The 13,775-nt window shown below is 46.1% G+C and overlaps 1 protein-coding gene across 6 annotated transcripts in view; it reads right to left on the reverse strand.

Annotated features, from left to right (window-relative positions):
* The window catches only part of pou2f2a (POU class 2 homeobox 2a), a 45,085-nt gene extending 31,853 nt beyond the window's left edge, over positions 1-13,232 (reverse strand). For 3 of the 6 annotated variants that reach the window (XM_037785077.1, XM_037785080.1, XM_037785078.1), the window contains exon 1: positions 11,139-13,230. In XM_037785077.1, coding sequence (XP_037641005.1) covers positions 11,139-11,238 — 100 coding nt within the window. In that variant the 5' untranslated portion in view covers positions 11,239-13,230. Of the gene's footprint in view, positions 1-11,138 lie in introns of all 6 variants that reach the window. The other 3 variants (XM_037785072.1, XM_037785071.1, XM_037785073.1) reach the window with 2 other exon arrangements.
* Between the last annotated feature and the right edge of the window lie 543 nt (positions 13,233-13,775).

The raw sequence follows: 13,775 nt of genomic DNA on the forward strand, positions 1-13,775 counted from the left end.
TAATGCATGAGCTGCCTGAATATATATCACCCCCTGCACAGCTCACTCACACACACACACACTTCCACATGCACGACAATGCATGAACACACCGGTGTGTGCACAATGACAGGGGCTTATACGCACGAGATAGCCATGCACACCCACTGTAGATGCTGGCACATATACGTGCACACTAATGCAGTCCACCACAGCTGCACACAAAACGACTTGAAGACACAGACTCCATGGTGAGAATCTGATACCATACATGTAGAAAAGAAAGAAATACAGCAAGGAAAAAAAAACGGCGTATTTGGTCTCAGAAAAAAAAGGAGAGAAAAACAAAAGTTTGCTGTAATTTAGAAGTAGCTTTTGGCACCCTTAAATCTATTTTCCATTTACTGACAGTATTTCGCAGACAGAAAAACAACGACTTAACTGTTTTAAAAGCTTTGATTGCTATGGAACATGTAGGGGCCGCGTCCAGTAGGAAAAAAAAAAGAGAAAAACAGATAAAAACACACTGTTTTTCTTCTTTGATCAAGTGCTGTGAGACACACAGTGCAGTGCTTAATCAAAACACTGGTAAGCCATCCTGAACTTGCAGGCTTTCAGCAGCAGGAAACAGGGTCAGGGTTGCAGAACATCTCAGTGTGAATTGGTCTGGAGTGTGTGTGTGTGTGTGTGTGTATGAGACACACGGCTTGTGTGTGCATGTGTATGGGTCTGCTGTTTGTTTGTGAGAGACCATGTCAGTGGTTGTGTGCTGGCTGCCAATTAGCACACACACAGTTTTTAAAAGGTAGAGTAAGCCGAAGCGAGAAATGAGGAATGGAAAGTTAGTGATGTAAAGACTAGGGCTGTCAAAGTGAATAATACGTTAACGCAGATTCTTTTTAACGTCACTTATTTCTTTAACGCATTAACGCAATTGATCTTTCGGAGGTTGTAGCTAAAGCTAGAGTGAAGATACTGCTATCACATGAAACTAGAAAAACCTAAGGAATCCATTGGTATGCCATACTAGCTTGTCACGAAGGAGGTTAAAAAACGCTCCAAACTTACGCTAAATTTTGGTGAGGAAAAACTGTCATTGCTATTTTAAAGGGGTCCTTTGACCTCTGACCTCAAGATATGTGAATGAAAATGGGTTCTATGGGTACCCACGAGTCTCCCCTTTACAGATATGCCCACTTTATGATAATCACATGCAGTTTGGAGCAAGTCATAGTCAAGTCAGCACACTGACACACTGACAGCTGTTGTTGCCTGTTGGTTTGCCATGTTATCATTTGAGCATTTTATTTAATTTAATTAAATAATATGCTAATTGATTTCCAATAATAAATATATACATACATTTGCATAAAGCAGCATATTTGTCCACTTCCATGTTGATAAGAGTATTAAATACTTGACAAATCTCCTTTTAAGGTACATTTTGAACAGATAAAAACTGTGCGATTCATTTGTGATTAAATATCTTAATGGATTGACAGCCCTAGTAAAGACAGTTGAACAGTTGATATTGCAACAAGAAATTGAATGATTTACTTTACATTACATTCTTATGATAGCCAATAGTAAATATGCATTTTCAGGGTAGTACGTCTGTTTTAGAAGACAACTGAATTTACTTAGTGCTTCCATCTCTCTGTCTCTCTGCCCCTGCTGGTCTTTAACCTTGGCCTCTGGTGCTTCTGCCTATCGCAATAAAGTCACCCCTCCTCCTCTGTACCTCTCCCTCGCTCCCTCCCTCCCTCCCTCCCTTCCTCTCTCTCTCTCTCTCTTTTCTTCCTCCTCCTCTTCCTCCTCCTCTCTGTCTCTCTCTGTCCCCCCGGCACCACTGTTGTCCACTGTTCCACTCATTCATAGTAAACACTATTGATTTTCAGCAGGGAAAATAAAAAAAAAGGCCATGAATTTTAATGCCCCTATCTGTCCCCTTCTCCATCTCTTCCTATCCCCCCCGCCTCTCCCTTCCCTTCACCCCCCTCCACCTCCACCTCCACCCCTTCTTTCCTGAGGGGAGGATAAAGAGATGGGGATCGTGTGTGTATGTGTGTGTGCGCCGTATGTGTGAGTGTAAGGTGGTGGTATACGGGAAGGGAGGGGGGGTTGCATTTCTCATTTCCCAGCTGTGCCTCTCTCACACAACTGCTCCCCCTCCTCCTCCTCCTCCTCCTCCTCACCCCATACACCTCTCCTTCTCCCCATCCTATCCTCCTCTCTTCCTCGTCCCTCTGTCGCTCCCCTTCTCTTCTTCACACCGACTTCGACTCTGGGGAGTGGAAGCAAACGAAGCTCTCGCATCAGATAGGGGCCGTCCCGTCCTGCTGGTGTACACGCACTTAAACAATCACGTGCACACACACTACAAGTGATACAACCTGCCCCTCGGTCAAGGCCATGCACTGGCAAGACAAACACATACATATAAATGCCCTGATTTACACACACGTAAACACACACACACGCAGGTACTATGAGCGACACCGACCATTCACCGTCGCCACATTTCAGCAACGGTGGAGTCAAGTATCTAAATTTTACTCTCTTCCTTTTTCCTTCCAATGACTTCCTGCTCCATCCTCTCGCTCTCGTTGCCTTCATCTACCTTCAAACACCCCTCCCTCTGCTTTCTTTTCTCTACCTCCCTTGCCAGGCCTCTCTCTCTCTCTCTCTCTCTCTCTCTCCCTCTTCTACTCTGTGTATTGATTTTGCTATAAGCGGTGTCCCGGTTGCGACAGGTTAGCGCAGACAGACAAAGGCAGACTTCATCAACCAGCGTTAAACACAGGAGCCACGTCCTCAATAATCACTCCATCACACAAAAGAAGACGACGAGAGAGAGGGAGAGGAGCGAGCGGAGAGGAGCGCGTAGAGAGTATTGACGAATAGCGAGGAGAATAACAGAAGGGAAAGAGGGTGTTAAGAGTGTTTTCAAGGTTGTCTTTTTGTTTTCTTTAGATTGTAGGAAATATTCCATTGCATGGATTAGACACCGGGAGGTTCATTCATACACACACATGAACAAACTTGTCTTATATCTTAAAATGTGTGGTTCTGTTCCTCTCCTCTTTGTTGCATTTGTCCTTTTCTCTGATAAGCACCTTTAATTTATAAAAAACTTGGCACTTGCATAAGTTTGAGGTATGCATGTTCAATGCAAAACTGCCTCCAATTAGTATCTTATTAAATTTTTGGTTTGTTCCAAAGGAGGAATTTTCTTATTAACCTCATTATAACAGCGAGTGTATGTGAACTTTGCTGGTCTGAATTTATGTGTGTGTGTGCGTGTGTGTGCATTTATCTGTGTGTGTACGCAGACAGTTTTCATCTCCACTTAATCTCCCGCTCCTAATTCAGAGTGTACATTGAGCCGCCTAATAGGATGTGACTGGAGCGCCTGCTGCAGCGCTAGCATAGCTAGCCGCTAATGAGAGAGCCGCCACAGCCGGAGAATCAAAGCGCTTCATCAGCACTCCTAATTACTGTAAACCTCATTAGCCGGCTGGAGAGCCAACATCTGCTCTCTCTAACAAAGTACATCCAAATATAACACGGACCCGGCCTGGTGTGTCCGAGCGAGAATCAAAGGGCGTGCTGCCACCACACCCTGTGATTTCATTGTTCTAGTCTGTGTTGTACTGACAGCAGAGGAGGTTTGTTGCTATTCTGCTTGAAATGAAAAGCAGAGGGAAACGATGCAAGTTCACCGTAATGGCAATCAATACACGTTTTCCCAATTAACTGTGGTTACTGCGGGCTGTTACAAAGCTCGTCTGTGATGTTTTATAGTACGCCGAGGTCTGAGGGTGTTAATGTTGCCCATCTATGAAGCAGCAGGTGTGTGGACAGCAGGTTTCCATGTAGCTCTGTCTGTTTGCCCACTCACCCCCTCTCTATCTCTGATCAAAGCACTTCCTTTCAACCCCCACCCCACCCCACCCAACCACCACCACCACCTTCTGCTGTTCCTCTCTTCCTCCTCCACCTCCACCTTCTCCCCCCCATCATAATTTGACTGATGATTACACTTGTCACTCAAGGCAGCATGTGGCCAATTAGGAAGAGGGGTGATGGGGATGGGGAGGGGCGAGCAGGTTGTGATGAAGGGGGGGTGGGCGGCAGGAAATTTGGGTTACAACTTTTTCATCGCTTGCTCCACTCAGGTAGCCTTTTTAGCTCTTAGCCGCGAGAGAAACAAATATTCGTTTCTGTTCAATTTTCCTTAAGAGACTCAAGAAACACCCAAGAGCAGCTCTTTCTTCTCCTCTCTCCGACGCTGCGGCCTTGTCTCACACTCTCTTGGCCACTTCAGCATCTCTCCATGTTCCAGGGTAATCACAGACTCATTTAAAGTCACTTTTGTACACTACCTCTGACTGGTGGTTAAGAGTGCGACCGCAGACTAGGCTTTTATGGGCCTTAATGTGTCCTACAGACACTTTGGCAACCAGGCTGCTGCTGCCGAAGATGCGGGTAGAGAGAGAGAGGTGGGGGGGAGAGAGAGAGAGGACAGGACATATGAGGCCAACAGCCATGGCGACTTAACCAGGCTGAAAAAAGGGGGAACGAAAGAGGATGAAAGAGGAGGGAGGGAGAGGGACGTGCACGACAAAATGGACAGAACATGGGAGCGTCAAAAGAAAGGGGAGAGAGAGGTCACTTAGTCACTCCTTCGGCGCCCCCCGCTCCGCGCCTCCTCCCTCGTCCCCTTTACAAGCAGACAAAGGGACAGAGGGGTGCAGCCCTTGTACGGGAGAAGGAGGGGTTACGCCTCCCTCTGTCATCCCCTTTTCTCTTTGCCCCCTAATATTTATAGACGACAAGTGAATATTGTTGGGATGGCTGCAGGTAGAAAGGGAGCCCAGCTGGAGTAATTCGCTATACACTGGAGGTGTATCAAAATCTAAAATGTTAATTTAGACTGGGAAATTAATTATTTTAATATGTTTTTTTTTTTTTAAGTTTATACTCAATCGGATGTAATTTTTTTTATGGATTTATGGTATGGATAGATGCAGGTAAAAAGGGAGCCCAGCTGGAGTAATTATCAACACACTAGAGGTGTATCAACATTTAAAATGTGATTTAGACTTATTTAAAGTTTAGAATCAATCAGATGTAATATGTTGTTAACTCTGGAGTATTTTAATATCCTGGCACTTGTTTTCACAAGCAATGAGAAAAATGAGTGGGACTATACACTTGTAAAAGAAAGGCCGAGTAAGAGAGATTGCACGAGGGAATGAGAGGGAGAAGAGGTGGTGGAGTACAACAGATTAATTTCAGAACAGAGCGCTCCTGCCGAGAGAAGAAGGATGGAGAGCAGGAAGGATAGAGGGGATAAAGAAAAGGGAAAATGCAGAGAAGAGAAAGAGAGGAGGGAGATTAAACATGCATTCAACTCTCTCAAAGGGGCTGAGCTGCTTTTGGAGAGTCTCCGTTGTGTGTGTGTGTGTGTGAGCTGAGAGCGTGCGTGTGCACTCCAGAGGGTGCATTTGCGATGATGTGACATTGCTTATAGCAGACATGTTCGCCGCCTCAAAACCCGATCGGCAAGCACTCTCATCCAAGCCTCACTCTGAAGGACAGCAGTGGAACCCCAAAGGTTAATAGGACCCCTTCATTACCATAAATCTTATCAGCTAAATGAAATGGAGAGAGGGACCTCTGATTTAGTCGTCCGCTCCGCCGGGCTAAGGGGAGACACCCAATCAAACCCTTGGATTTTATTGGTCTTTTTTATTATCTAAATGTACTGGCACATGAGCGGGGTGGCAGAGGTTACAGCCTGCGGCAATCAACAACAAAAAGAGACAGCGGCGGCTGGCGAGAACACATTGTTGGTGTGTTTATGAGAACACAGTCATCTCAGCAAATAGACTCTTCCAGACCTTGCATGTTTTTTGCTACAAAGAAACGCGTAAAGCTTTAGTCCCTCTGACCAGAGGAATGCAGGGAGTCTGCCGCTGAGCCTTTGATGAGCTGATGTCTGAATAAATCCGGCAATCTTGGGTGAAAAAAAAATCAGATAATCAAGAATTCAATATGGTCAGCGGGAGTTCAAAAGCTTGTTTTGACTGCCTGGTTTGACGTGGGTGATTGGCGGCATGCGGCGAAGCCCACTCCAACCCTGATCACAGCCAGGCCACCACTGACCGAGCGTCCACATGCACACTCGGAGTACAACAGGGTGTCCCCCCGTGTAGAGGTCAAGTACGCTTGAGTTCTACGTCATCTGTATGTTATTGAAAGAAAGAGAGAGGTAGAGGAGGCGAGAAACACAGAAAGAGGTATAAATCAATACCCAGAATGGAGTCAGGTGGTTTGTATGTGTTTATTCCTGCTGATGTGTTGATTAACTGCCCGCGCACACACACACCCACACACTCCATCTATCCCCCTCTGTGTGTGTTCTCCAGGTGATAGGTCTGATTAAGTGGCCTGCTCACCCAGCCTCTGATTAGGACTAATGCTGGGCTGTATTTCACTGGACACAAGTGTAGAAAATTATTCCTCTCTGAGTGCAAGTCTGTGTGTGTGTGTGTATGTGTGTATGTGCGTGTGTCTGTGTGCGTGTGTCAGTCAAATGATATAGTGTGTAACCGACACATTCTTATATAATGGATGGCCTGTAAATGCTACTCATCAAGCTCTTTAGATGAATGCATTTGCATGATTTTCTTGCTGTGTCCTGAGTGTCTTTGTTGGAGTATGCATATTTAAAAGCATATGGTTAAAGGTCATTGATTGGTGAGAGTGTGTGTGTTTACATGTGTGTGTGTTAATGGTTATTAATACGCTAATGGCTGATGAGGATGTACTGTATATGTGTGTGTATGTGTCTAGGTCCGTGTGTTCCCTGGGAGAAACTCAATACCACTCACTGTTGCTAATGAGCTTTGGGACCTCATCAGCATTAATACTACATTAGTCTCAACCAACACACACATCCACATACTATATATAAATACAACCTATTGGCGCGTATGCACACCTGTGCAAATCCAAAGAAAAGGTAAACAGTTAATAGGATTATAAGGAACACAAATAGCATTGTTATCACTACACACTTGGATTTATGTGGATTAATCCAAAACCGTGTAACAGGTTTAATTCCCAAATGTATCAATTTAAACAGAATGTTGTCACCTTAAGTACGTAACTACGAGAGCAGGTGATTACATGCTCAGAAATCATGCTGTCATAAACAACTATTAATACTTTTTCTCCGAGCAGGATTTCAAATGCTGTCAGTCTCATTGCATTAATGCATCAGTTAAGCACAAGACGTCACTGCTGCGGCTGCGTTGGGCCACCGTCACGTTGTCAAACTGTGTCGGGGACATCTATGTGAAGCCTAATAATATACGTAAATAGCCGAACCGATAGCCCATTAGCTCCCGAAGCATTCTGCCATCAGCCTGCTGCATTCAGGACCCCGTTCGCTGGCTCATATGCTGCAATCTAATTCTACTACCACAGGGAGAGAGGAGAGGAGGGAGAGAGAGAATTGTATTGTGACAGAGAGCGGGAGGGAGTGGGAGGAAGAGGAGAGAGAGAGAGGGCTACAGAGAAGGAGAGAGGTAGCTTAATGCAATAAAGCATGTAGTATTGACATATTTCTCGTGTCTATTGATTCCCCATTATGTTGCTAACAAACCCAGGTTGACATTTTGTCATTTGCAATCATGTTAACACTGCGACTTGCACGCTCCCCTCCACAAACCGATCTATACCTACACACACACTAGTTTGCACGTGTGCTCATGCTTGTGCACACACACACACACACACACTCTCTCTTTCTCAGACAGACAGAGAGCAAATGGGTAAGCACATGCATGGTCTCACGTCAACCATCGGAGACATGTGCCAGCGTCCCATAAACATGCAGAAATGTCTTGAAAGTAGCCAGGAAGCGGAGACACATGACCGGAGAATTGATGATTAATGGATTAAGACTTATTGGAAAACATTGTGCGGAATAAAAACATCACATTGGCCCGACAGGATCAGGAAAAGTTCTGAGGAATATATCGATAACTGTATGGTTAATGTTACCCCGTCTGAAATTCAGAGGCAGAAATGAAGCATGTCTAAAATCTGAGGGGTGTGTGTGAGAGAGAGTTGGACGGTATATGGTAGGAGATGGTGGTTAATGGTGTGTGACAGAAGGTGCATAGCTGAAATGAACTGAATCTAGGTGTTTGTGTAAGTGTATGTGAGAGAGACAGAGAGAGAGAAAAGCAGTCTCCAGTCTCCTTGATGTCCCATCATATCATATCATATCATATCAAGCCCTTCACTGTGTGGGAAACCTGCGGTTTCTCCTCTATGTCCCATTAAACTTTCATACACCAGTTAATGCTGATGGCTTCACAAACCACTTTACTACACATACACACGTAGTTCACATAGCAGTGGCCCTGACCTGCACCTTCACAGACACAATGCCATTAAAAATAGAACAAAACCTGGATCGGTTAGAGCGGCTCGCTATCCAGGTGGAAAACGGTCTAACATGCTTGTTTTATGCTATATGATGGTTCGCTTGTTTCATGACGATGTGTATGTGTCTGTGTACGTGTGTCTGTGTGTGTGTGTGTGCCCCCACAGGGGTTGTGCATGAGTGCTCGAGGCCTGTTGTAACATGAAAGAGAATGAAAACATGGGGGGCAGAGAAGGGTCAGGTGGGGCTAAATCAAACCCTCCTGCTGTGACCTCTGACCCCGTACAAAGCTCCGACTCAAAGGAGTCAAGGAGCTGCCACCAGTCAAAGAAACAAGTTAACTGGGAGCTTGAGTCAAAAGCCCTAAAACTCCCCCGAAGAATCTGTGTGTGTGTGTGTGTGTGGGTATTAAAAATGTGTGTGAGCTTCCAGTGGAGGCTGGGGAAGCACAGATTAGAGCTCAAGGGCACAAGGCCTGAACTAGACAACACTTCTGTGGTGTGTTGACTCTTTCTCAATGTTTCTGTGAATAAAAACGTCCATATGATGCCGTCCCGTTGTCGTTTGCCAGACGCACAATTCTCGTAGAAATAAGTGTTTCAGTCCCGAGACGTTGAACCGACCCTGCACCCTTTTAGCGACAAACCCTCTGAGTTTGAAAAGGACAGCACCTTGTACCGTGTTATCAGAATGGAATAAAATCAGCATAGCATTGTGAATCACCGTTATCCCACCATCTAAGGAATCCAGCAGCCTGTGCACACATCCCCATCAGTTTGCCTGCTTATTCAGATGCTGGCCCTGGCCCAGGACACTGCACACATAATGGCTCATCCGTGGTTTACTCTCACCTCTCAAGCTCAAACTGGGTTTTCCTCTCCCTCCTCGTTTTTCACTCTGTCATCTACTCTCACTTTCACCCACTTCTCCCTCTCTCTTTCCACATTTTTTTTTTATCTCATTCTGACATTCGCCATTTTTCAACGTGCTGAGCGCGAAAACTCCTCCTCCTCCTCCTTCCCCCTCGTCCTCCCTCCAACCTCCTCTCCCCTCTTTTTCTGTGTGTATATCTCTAGAGATATGCTAGGTTACAGGTCCCTCTCATCCCTCTGTATACCTCTCTCCCTCTATCACCTCTCCCTTCATTGTCACATGCTGTGCACTGCTGACTGAGTATGTGGAGTAAGGGTGAAAGCCTGGCATCTCTGAAATCAAATGGGCTTGAACTGATCTGGAAATGAGAGGGGAGCTGTGGACTAGGAAGGGGGGGTGGGGAGGGGTGTCTGGCCCTTTAAGAGCCCATCCATCGGATGAGGCGCACAGCAGCCACATTTACGCACCATTACGCACTGATACGCAAGTTACTGTATGTATATGCATTAGTGAATGACTTCAATACTGAGATGAAATAAAAGCCCATTGACCTCATATTTCCCCCTCACTTCCCTACAGGCCTATACTCTGCGGTCCTTCAGTGTGCTGCACACAGGACAGACAACACATTAGAGCCAGAGCATCCTTCTCCTCTCCAAAAGATGTAGTGGAGGGGGGAAAAAGGGGCTGAGCAGCTGTTGCATGTCTGAGAAACAGTCGAATGCGGACTGAGCCGGAGCTCTCTCAGTGACACACTGAAGCCAGCCTGGCTGCTCCCACCATGCGTCCTTTTATTCCGCTTCAGCGCGGATGAAACCCAGCCGGCGCCTCATCCTCCCTCCTCCTCCCTGACTCTCCCTCTGCTCCTCCGCTTTCAACCGTGCAGCAGCAGCAGCCGAGCAGCGACGGGACAGAGAGATGGAGAAGTCTATTTCCAGTAGTGTTTTACAAGAGATGCGAGCCTTGTCTCCTATAAAGCAGCATATATACACACAAGTCAGAGCAAAAAGCAGCAGCCACCACGGTGAAATCAGAGATGTTCCACAAGCTCAAAGCCGAACATATGATCTACTAGAATAAAAACACAACATCGAGACAGTATGAAATAAAAACGAGTGGGTGTTTTTTCTCCCTCTCCTCTCGTACTCCTGCACCGTGCACCTACTCTCTCCTTCTATCTCCCCCTCTCTCCCTGCTTTCCACCGGCCCAGGAATCGATCTCCGCAGGATCGATAAGTTGGCATGAATATTCCCTGCCTGCCCGAGAGTCTAGTTGGGGAGAGACGGAGGCTCGGGCTCAGGAGCAGGCAGTGGAGGAGAGGGGAAGGATGGAGGACGGGAGAGGAAAGACACCCGGAGAAAAGATGCATATAGTCGGCGTGGAGATTCAGCAAGGCACCGGTGGAACACGGTAGCGCATCGCTGCACAGAATGGAATGCAAAAAAAAGAAACATTTTACGCGATTCATTTTCCATCAGTGTGGACGCTTACTGCGCGTTCTGGAACGCTTCTTTGATTTACTGCGCGTTCTGGAACGCTTCTTTGATTTCAACAACCACCCTGCGAGAGTAAAGGGACTGTTTAAGCCTTGAAAAGCAGCCGGAGGAGTGTGTGTGTGTGTGTGTGTGTGTGTGTGTGTGTGTGTGTAAGTGTGTGTGTGTGTGCGCCGACAGCTCTCCTCTCCACCGCCGCAAGAGAGTGTTCATCGGCACCGAGCAAAGCAAGGCGGGGCGGGTCTGCATGGCTGACCGACATGGAGGATGTGTAGCAGGGAGGAGGAGAGAAGAAGAGGAGGAGAGGAGAGAGAGAAAAATGTCTTACCGGAGTTGGATCGGAGAGCCAGAGGGGACTTGAGACGCCAGGCGTTGAGGTCAGGAGCAGTTCTCTGAAACACGAACGGAACCGGCAAGGGGACAAACATGATCTTCCTCCGGCTTCTTGTTTTGATGCAAATAATGGAACAGAAGTAATGCTGTAATAAGCTCGGTCCTCTTCTGAAGCCTCTCTGGCAGACAGCTTTGGGAGGATATTTGGTTTGGAGAGCTCACAACGAGAGTACACATGTAGCAGCCTTTTTATTTACATGTGTGGACGTCGACTGGTGGTTAGTTTTGGTTGTAAATGTGCATAGAACATATATGTGTATAGGATGGTCCCTTGAGTGCAGCTTTTATACAGTCCAGACTATAACACACAGACGGATAGAGATGGAGATCGGACCTCACTTCTTCTACAGGCTGCAGGAAAAGTTGTGTTACAATTACAGGCCTGTTGTATATTGGCTTTAGAATAAAAAGGCTGCGGTCTCTCGGGTTACCTTTTGCACTGCTAAAAGCGTTCTCCTTGAGTAAACATAGAGGCCTTATTTGATCCTCTCTCTCTCACTCCTCAGTAATGTTTCCTATATAGGTGTTGAAAAAGGCATGAGAACAGTCGCTATAGCCTCCTCCTGTATAGCATCACCAGCTTTGGTATTCGCTTAAAAAACAGCAAATGAGGACACATAGAAAGAAGACAGAGACAGTGTAAACAAGGCCAGCGGAGTTATTATTATAGAAAGTCTTATTTGGATTTCTGTAGTATTTGGTTTGATCTAGTGTTGTATTTGGTCTTTAGCTGCACGCGCTCCTTCCTCTCTCTCCTCGTGAAGGCTACATAGAGGAGACATTCAGCCGCTCGCGCAAAAGCATGCGGATCGCGTCGCGAGCGCATTTAAAAAAACAGCTTCATTAAAAAAAAAATCATCAACAACAAAAATACATAAACAAAGTGAGGCTGCACGGACACACACACACACACACACTCACGCTCTCACACACACACACGCACACAACGCGCGCGCTTGGCCCTGACGCTCCTCCTCCCTCGCGCTGTGTCACAAGGCAGTAATTAAAACGCAATCAATCGATAGATAAATAAATAAATAAATAAATAAATACAGCGAATAAATAAATATTTTAAAAAAAAACACTAAAACAGGAATAAAGAAAGCGTGTAGAATCCGGTCGCGTTTATTATCGGTTAACACTTGCCTATCTCCGTCCATCCGTCTGTGTGTCTTTTTGTGTCTGTCTGTTTTGTCCCCGTTATTATTTGGGAACCCCCCAATAGCTCATTCGACCCGGCTCCCTCCAGGATTGTAGCGATCTGCCACTAGGCTGGCCGCAACATTGAGGCGAGAGAGGAGCCGCTACTACTCACACATCACCACCCCCCCCCCCCCACCCCCGCACCTCCATCCCTCCCTCCATCCATCCCTCCTCCTCCTCTCCTCCTCCTCCTCCACCAGCCCCCCCATCTCCCTCGTTTTCACTACCGCTGCAAAAGGTATCCTGTATTGATTTCTGGATTTTTTCCCCCCTCTTAATAATAATACCGGCTATAATGATGCCAATGGTGATCAGTGCGTTACTGCGCGGCCTGATGATGAGAGACTCCATGGAATATAGAATATAGAATCCTCTATAGGCGCTTAACGCTAAGACCTCGCAGGATACCCAGCGTGCAACACAATTAAGTCATCTCATCACTGCTGCTTTTAATAAAGCCCTCCTGAGCAGGACCAGGGTGGATCATTATTCAGGAGGACAAGAGCGACCACTGCTGTTCCTGAGAAATAAGAAAAGCACATTTTGGTGACTTTTTTTTAATAAACTAAATGCACCAGTCGGGCCCTATAGTCTGTGGAACAAACTGCCTGTCCACATCAGATCTGCTCTCTCTACAGAGTCTTTCAAAGCACAGCTCAAGACCCACCTCTTTTCTTTTGGCTTTTGAATGTACTTGCATTTTTGATTACTAAATGGCCTTTTATTATAATGCTCATTATAACAGTCTTTTACTCATAATGGATTTTATCTTGGTCTATGTCTGTGGATGTGTGTGAGATTTTGTTGTCTGCTCTGTTCACCTGTTTTTATTCTGCCTATGTCTGTAAAGCACTCATGTTGTTTTAAATGTGCTATAGAAATACATTTGACCTGACTTGACTTGACTTGACTTGACCATGCATGCATGAACTTTTTTAATAAAACACACATAAAAGCTCCTATAGGTGTCATCAGGAGGATGAGCTCCTCCATGATGGAGGTGATCACCTCCTTCCTCGCCTCCCTCTCCTCCCGGATCTGGTCTCCTCCATCCCGGCCTCCTGCCTCCTGCCCTCTCTCCCTCCACAGCACCGACATGTTACACGCTGTCAATTACAGGCCAGCATCAGTCAACGCCGGGCGCTTACACACCAGATTATTGTCGATATAGATTTTTAAATAGAAAAATCTATACCTTAAACATCGCAGTCAATACGGGCAAATCAATAGAAATGAGCTCTCTCTCCTGTAGGGCCTGTAGAGCCCCATCCCATCCTATCCCATCCCATCCTGCAGGACTGTTTAGACCTGCTCACTTCATGCTTGTTTTTAATGGAAATTGCACATAAAATAAATGATTTTGCCATCA

Source organism: Sebastes umbrosus, chromosome 11 (assembly GCF_015220745.1).
Source record: "Sebastes umbrosus isolate fSebUmb1 chromosome 11, fSebUmb1.pri, whole genome shotgun sequence".
NCBI lineage: Eukaryota > Metazoa > Chordata > Actinopteri > Perciformes > Sebastidae > Sebastes > Sebastes umbrosus.